This window comes from Mauremys reevesii, linkage group 10 (genome assembly GCF_016161935.1).
Source record: "Mauremys reevesii isolate NIE-2019 linkage group 10, ASM1616193v1, whole genome shotgun sequence".
Taxonomy (NCBI): Eukaryota; Metazoa; Chordata; order Testudines; family Geoemydidae; genus Mauremys; species Mauremys reevesii.
In genome coordinates, this window is record NC_052632.1 from 53,821,318 (window position 1) to 53,828,850 (window position 7,533).

The 7,533-nt window shown below is 60.5% G+C and overlaps 1 protein-coding gene across 1 annotated transcript; it reads right to left on the minus strand.

Moving 5' to 3' along the window:
* Positions 1-413: 413 nt before the first annotated feature.
* On the minus strand, positions 414-6,953 carry PERCC1 (proline and glutamate rich with coiled coil 1). Its single transcript, XM_039492989.1, has 2 exons — positions 6,820-6,953; positions 414-1,730 (listed from the first exon to the last, which is right to left on the minus strand). The coding sequence occupies exon 2, from the start codon at positions 1,681-1,683 to the stop codon at positions 862-864; it is 822 nt and encodes a 273-aa protein (XP_039348923.1). The 5' UTR covers positions 1,684-1,730; positions 6,820-6,953; the 3' UTR covers positions 414-861.
* Positions 6,954-7,533: the final 580 nt, after the last annotated feature.

Sequence of the window (7,533 nt, forward strand, 5' to 3'; positions counted from 1 at the left end):
GCCCTGGAAGGGAAATGCGGGTGGTTTGGGTGTCCACGGTGAGACCCTCAGGCCTGATTCTCCTCAGTGGTACTGAGCGCCTGCAGGCCCCTCTCCCCCGACTGCCAGCGCAGTGAGCGCTCAGCACTGCCGGAGTACAGTGTGTCCGACGGGGCAGGGACGCACACCCCATCCCACCGGCCTCCAGCCCACAGTGCACAAGGAGCTGGACCTAAGCCTGAAATAAGTGGCACTAGGATTTGGCCCAGTCTGTGAGCTGCCCTTGGGCCGGCCTCTGTCTCAGCACCGTGGCCCCTCGTGTGTGGGATCAGAGGGCATTGCTGATACTCACGCACTCAAAAGAAGCGTTTATTTGCCCTAGCCGTGCCATTGCAATCCGAGGAAAATAAAATCAAACACCCCCATTGCCACAGCCTGGGTCTGGGTTGTTGGTAAATCCCAGGTGACGTGTCTCCCAACCCCCACCCATGGCATCAGAGCCCTGTCTCATAAAAAGGGAGTGAGCTTTATCATTAACCAGGGTGGCACATGGTGGGGATGCAACTATCAGATGGCAGCAGCTGCAGCCTGACACTGCCCAGCATCCTTGCAGGATACACAGACGTGGATGGTTTTACAGGATGGGCACAAAGGCTGGCGCTGCAGCGGGGAGGGACTCAGAGCCTGCCTGGTTTAAGGGCTGAGAGCAGGCTACGGCCCATGGTGCATAGGCCAGGTGTCGGTGTGGGGGCTTGGTTCAGTCTGGAGTCAGAACTGAGGGTGGGCATGGTGCTCCCATCCAGAGCCAATCCTCAGCAGCACCTTATGGGCATGGAGCGTCTGTCCAGCACAGCGGCTGGCTGGGTTCCCAGTTCCTCTGCCTCACAGCACACTGAACTGATCGGTTTCCATGGCCGGCCTGGCCAGCTCCCCGGCCAGCTCCCTGCCGGCGCTGGGCAGCTCCTGCCCGGGCTCTGAGGTCCAGTTGGCCAGGAGGTCGCTGAAGTCAGGCGGGTTTGTGTTGAGGATGCACAGGGGGCTGGGTGATGGTTCCTTCCAGAAGGACTGTGGCAGCTTCCTCTTGTGCATGGGCATGATGTGGGCATACTTCTTCTCCAGCCGCAGCTTCCTGCCATCAGCCGCCCTCCTCTTGAGAAAGCGGCGCAAGCCGTATTCAAAGAGCTCCACTAATGGCCCCAGCTTCTGCGCCCCGTCCTTGTTACAGATGGACCTCCAGACCTGCTGGTCGAGCTGCCCCGGGGGTGGCGCAGGGCCCTGGGCATCCTCATCGTCCAGCTCGCCGCTCTGGGCAAGTCGCATCAGGTCTGCGTAGTACCGCTCCCGCCCCAGCCGGCGGGGAGAGAAGCAGTCCTCGTAGATGTTGCAGGAGTCGGGGTCCTCATCCTTGGCCTTCCTTCCAAAGTATCTCTGGATGTCACAGCTGATCAGCTCGGAGAACTTCAGGAGCTGCAGGGTCATTTCTGTGTCACTCTGGCTGCAACCAGCTGTGACTTTCTGCCCCTCTGTGCCAGGACTGTGACAGGGAGGGCTGTCCTCTTCCACGTCGTAGTCCTCTTCCTCCTCCTCCTCCTCTGACAGGTCTTGAAAGTCCATGTCCTGGGGAGGGGTGGGGTGGAGGAATGAGTGTTGAAAGGAAGCAGGCAGCCTGAACTCTGCCAGGTTCCTGATCACTCCTGCAGCCATCTTGCCTCGCTGTGTACGGACGGGTGCTGCTGGGCCGTGCAGTCACGCTGGAGGACACAAGGAAAAACGCATGGTTAGGGCTGTGCAGATGGGACCTGGTGGAGGGCTAAAGCTGATGCAGTGATACTTCTGCTCCCCATTGTGTGTTAACTCCCCACCCCAGCCGTGTAGGTGCTTTCCTCCTGCGCAATGTCAGTGCCTCCCCGCTGAACTGTGGTGCTGAGAGGTGGAGGATCCTGCACTTGGTTCTCCACGTGCCTGGGGGCTGCCTGCCTGTCTGTCAGTTACGGTGGGAATGGCTCAAGCAGCTCTGTACTCATGCACCTCCCCCCGCAGTCTTGTTCTGCGCCTCTGCCTTTGCGCGCAGCCGGCCAGGCGCGGTGGCTGAGGTGCGCTGCGGTCTGGGGCTAGTGCCTGTTCTCTACAGCTCAAAGGCGTTGCTTTGCAGTATGGGATCGTGGTGACCCCGACTCCGTGACCGACACCCATAGCAGGGCCCCTGCCTGCTGGAAGCAGCTCTGGGGGCAGCAGTGCGGGTGTTACTAGAGCCCACAGGCTGTTGCCATGTGCGGAGCAGGTCAGATCCAGGATAACAGCTTTATTGCACAACTGGAGATGGGATTTATGCTGCTTAAGCAAACAAACAACCCCCCTAACATCTGCCGGGCCTGAGCAGCACAAGGCCAGCCAGCCGGGGGCAGGGAGAGAACCTGGTGTGCAGCTGGGCACATTTTCCAACCAGCAGCTTGGGGCATTCGTTGTCAGCAGGGTCTGGCAGGAGCAGGAGGCAGAGTCTCCCTCCTATGACCCAGGCCAGGGATCAGCCCCTGCTTTGGATCTCGGTCGCCCTGTGTCAATTGGGAGTAACTGGAGAGAACCCAGGGTAACAGATCAGCATCTCCCCTATGTGTCTGCTTGCCCTGCCATCATGGTCACCCCACGCCTCGCCTAGGCGTGCTGAGGGGGTGGGGTGGGGTGGGGAGGGCATTCAGCTCTTGTACCATTAAGGCCCAGGCACAGCATGGGCTGGACCAGCCCCGGGAGAGCACTGGGAGGGAGGCACCGATTGCCCATGTGCAGCTGGAGCGCCTGCTTAGAACTGAGCACGGCCCAACCCACATCCCATAGCCAAAGCACTGGGATCTCAAATCCCCAGAGCTAGCCGACCCGGAGTGCGGGATTCTCAGACCCAGGGGCTGGGTTTGGCCCCACTGGGGCTCAAGCCGAAGCTGCTCTGGCTCTGGCTCTGGCTCCTCCCAGTGCTGATGCCCATTTGGTGGCTTAACACTGCCTGCCTGAGCCAGGGTGGGGTTGGAGTGGCTGCTGAGCTGCCAGGGGAGAAAGGCACAGGGCTGTGACCCTCCCACTTCCCCGATACAGCCCCAGAGAGCCGCACCGGGAAGGGCCACTCTCCAAGCATCCGAAAGAACATAACTGACCATCCCAGCCCTGGGAGGAGACTGCATGGTCCGTAGGCAGTTAGAGCAGGGCTTCTCAAACAGGGGTCGCAGCTTGTGTCGGGAAAGCCCCTGGCGGGCCAGGCCGGTGTGTTTACCTGCCCCATCCGCAGGGCCGGCCGATCGCGGCTCCCACTGGCCGCGGTTCGCTGCTCCGGGCCAATGGGGGCTGCTGGAAGCGGCAGCCAGTAAGTCCCTCAGCCCACGCTGCTTCCAGCAGCTTCCATTGGCCCGGAGCAGCAAACCGCGGCCAGTGAGAGCCACAATCGGCTGGACCTGCGGAAGGGGCAGGTAAACAAACTGGCCCGGCCTGTCGGGCTTTCCCTACGCAAGCGGTGACCCCTGTTTGAGAAACCCTGATTTAGAGTCATGTCTATAGGGCCTTCCAATTCCAGTGGCACCACTAGGAACCTCCCTGTCCCTCTGGGACACGAGCTGCTGATCGGAAGGCGGGTGCATGGCCGGCGGCGGGTGCTGAGGAAGCACTGGTCTGTGGCAGGTGTAAGGAGCTGTACACAGCGTACTCTCCCCTGCGATCCCTGGCGCACCGTGCTGGTGACTTCCCCGCACAGCTGGGCGCCTCACTCCAGCCATGCGCTCCCCTCCCCAGCAGCTCTCCTAGGGAACCATCTGCCCTATAGACACTCCCTCTCCCTCAGCCCGCCCGCCGGCTGCACTGGCTGGGGCTGTATTGCCCCACTTGGGCCTTTATCTCCAGGCCCTACGCTAGCAAACAGCAGCTCTGGCAGGGCTGGAAGGGTGTGGGCACACAACGGGCATTCGTACCTCAGTGTATACACCCCCGCTATGCCCTGTCTGTGCTACAGCTCCGCTGCCACTGCCCCAGGACTAGCCACCCGGCCGGGGAGATACAGCTGGGGACCTGCGAGTGCTGACTCAGCCACTGGGGCACAGGCGTCTCCTGCTGGGCACCCCCCACTGCGGGCGCTGCTTGTGCTGCCGAGCTAGTCCTCCAGACATGCTGCTGGTCCCAGGGCATGGCCCCCCCTCCGCTCCTCCCTACAGGCCCAGCCCTTGCTGGCAGTCACAGCCTGGCCCCGCACCTCCCCAGCCACATGCATGGGGCATGGCATTTACCAGTGCCTGGCTTCCTTCACCGGTGTAGAGAGCACCCATCCCCAGCTGCTTTATAGCTGCACCCCGAGCCCCCACCCTCAGATGCTGGAGCTCAGGGGCGGCTGCCCTTCCCTGCAGCCTGAACACCGCTGGGGGTAGAACATGCACAGCTCAGGGAAGGCACTGGAGCCCCACTCCAGGGTGGGGCAGGACAGGCAAGAGGCCAGTAATGCAGGTGGGCAGGGCCCCGTAGCAGGTGTTATGCAAGTGGGAGCCACCCCCCAGAACACCAGAGAGACCCGCCAGCATTCCCTCATTCCTTGCACTCGCCTCCCTGAGCAAACCAAGCAGTGGGGACTGGTGGCATTCCACCCAGCGGCAGGGCAAGACGTATGCACCACAGCCCTGTGTCTAAGCTCGCAGACTGGGGGCTGGGGAGCTCCACTGGGCCTGGTCCAGCCCCAGTAGCTGCTGCGTGCCCCTCCATGCCTAGATTCGGCATAGCTGCAGCTCCCCGTCCCCTGCAGGCTGGAATGCAAAGACAGCCGCAGAAGTGGGCTCCCTGCACCCAGCGCAAGCTTCCTGCAGCCTATCCCCTGCAGAGCAGCCCCCATTGGCTCACTGCCTTCAGGGCGCTCCATGCCCATTCAGTGTGGGGAGGCATTCCCATCATCAGGCAAAGATGCTAACAACTCTTTGCCCTTCCTGGAGAGGATCTTACAGCGCTTGGCAAACAGTCCCAGCACCTCAGCAATGCCCTGGGAAACAGGCAACATTTCTATGTCCTCGGAGGAGAAACTGAGGACAAATCACTTGCCCTGTGCCTAGGTAGCTTCAGCTCCCCATCTCTTACCAGTACAGCACTCCCAATACAAAGAAAGGTAGGAGGGCCACAACAAACAGCAAGGCCCTAGGAGAGGAATTGATGGGTAGGAGAGCCAGGTCTAGTGGCTAGAGCAGGGGACTGGGAATCAGGAATCCTAGGATTTATTCCCAGTTTTGCTAGTGCCTTGCCACGTGGTCTTGGGCAAGTCACGTCCCTGCTCTGTGCCTCAGTTTCCCCATGTGTAAAGCAGGGGTGACACTGCTGTAGCGTGCGAGGCACATTGTGCTCTGTGGATGGAAGATGCCAAAGAAGGGCAAAGTGTGACTGACACACACACAGCCCGCTGCCAAGTGGGCAGCCTCACCCCTTGTCCCCATGAATCCAAGGGCCGGGCCTGGCCGGCACACTGGCAGGACCATCCCATGCAGCGTGCAGGTGGGTGATGAGAGAGGATTTAGCAGGGGCGAGAGTAGTGTCCCAAGCTGCCCACATGGAGCAGGAGCTGGGTGGCTCTGGCTGGGAGCTGGGCAGGCTGCTCCACACTACTGCACCCTGCTGGGAGCCAGCTGGCTGGAGTCAGCCCGGGGGTCACCCCTGCACTGAATGGTGCTGCCCCGGGAGAACAGGGACCCATGGGTGTACTGAGGGAGGAGATGCTTGGACGCTGGGGATGCCCCACTGTGGGGGTGAGTTCAGCTCCTGGGTGGTGGATGCTACAGACAGATGCAGAATGGGCCTGAACCTGAGCTCCAGCTCCTGCACACCAGCACACTCCACTGATAGCAGGGGGTAGCTCTGACCTACAGCAAATGAGGGCCGGATCCCGCCCCACCAGTGCTGTCACCCAGCAGCCGCCCCCACCTGTGTCCTGGCCCAACGGCGTTTTCACGAGAGGATCGCGCAGCGGGAAAGTCCAGCCAGCCCGGGACAGCAGGGCTCATTCACACCAGCCCCTTCTCACCCACCTCCAAGTGACCGCAGACAGCCCAGCCTTGCTGTCCCCAGACACCTCCCCCATCCAGCTGGGATCTCTCATCGGCAGGACCCACACGTGTTCTGCGCCAGCACTGGGAATGCAGCGAGGCCAAAGGCTGGGGAGCACTGGGGGCTGAGCATGCCCAGGCAGAATGTCCCTTTTCTCCTTGGCCCGTTCAATGCACCCTGGGTGCCAGTCTCTGACCCCGACTGTCCCTGGCAGCGCTCAGCTGCTGGGGAGAAAGGGGACCCAGGTGCTAAATAGGGAGTGGTTAGAAAGAAGACTCCAACTCCACAGCTTCTCTTGCAGCCAGGGCCGGCTTTACGCCGATTCCCCCAATTCCCCGGAATTGGGCCCCGTGCCGAAGAGGGCTCCGTGCCCGCACCTAAGGGGCCCCCGCTCTGGTGGTCTTTGGTGGCATTTTGGCAGCAGGGGGTCCGTTCCAGGGGTCTTTGGTGATATTTTGGTGGCGAGGGGTCCTTTGGTGCCGCAGAAGAACCGGAGCGGACCCCCCACCGCCAAAGTGCCACCGAAGCCCCGGACCACCGCTGAGTATTCCAATTGGGCCCTGCAGGTCATAAAGCCGGCCCTGCTTGCAGCTATGCATGGGGAAGGATACTTCTCGCCCCCCCAAGCGGTCAGCCTGAGGGGAAATGAGGCCAGCTTTGGGGCGCAAGCAACTGTAATGCCATCCTGGTGCCTTAACAAGCCAGGTGCCTCCTACCCAGTCCCCAGCCGCTGGGTGTCATCAGCACCAAGCCACTGTACTGCACCCTCCTCGCTGGAGCCTCAGCACTTACCTCTCTGCTGCAGCCGTGCCATGCGTAGCATCCCAGGCTCTCTCTCTCCCCTGGCCATCCCTCCACCTGGGGCTGAAGTATTTATAGTGGAGCTGGACTGACGGCTGGCAAATATTTGGTAGCTGTATTGTAATAGTAGACTCGGTAAACAGAGCTTTGGTTTGCTTTAGCGCCCAGCAACCAGAGAACACTGCAGCAAGGGAGCCAGTGGGACGGAAGATAGGGCTCACCTTAATGGTTGACTTCCCAGGGGATTTTCAAGTGTTGTTCCTGTAGATTCACCTATTAAATCTGCAGTCACAGCTGCCAAACCGCCCTGCACACTTGTGCAGAGGGCTCTTATCTCTGCTGCTGATTGGAGGCGAAATCAAGGTTTGTCAAACAGGCGTAAAATTAAATTTCATGCTATTTTGACTCCTGGAGTAGGCATCTTCTGAAGAACATAATGCTCATCAAACAAGCCCTGTGCAAATACTGGCCACACCGGGCAAGGGACATGCCCTAGATGGGGGCCTCCCCGTTAGAAACAGCCTCTCAAATCAGCTGCAGGACTCGAGACAGCCCAGCCGCCTGTGTGATCTGTTGTGTTCGTTTAGATAGAGTAAGGGGCCCACAGGTGCTAACACAACCCAGTCACTGTCCAACATTAACAGTGTTAAACAAGGTTTGGGGTTTGGCATACAGAGACCTTTGCCAGGGTGCAAACACGCCATT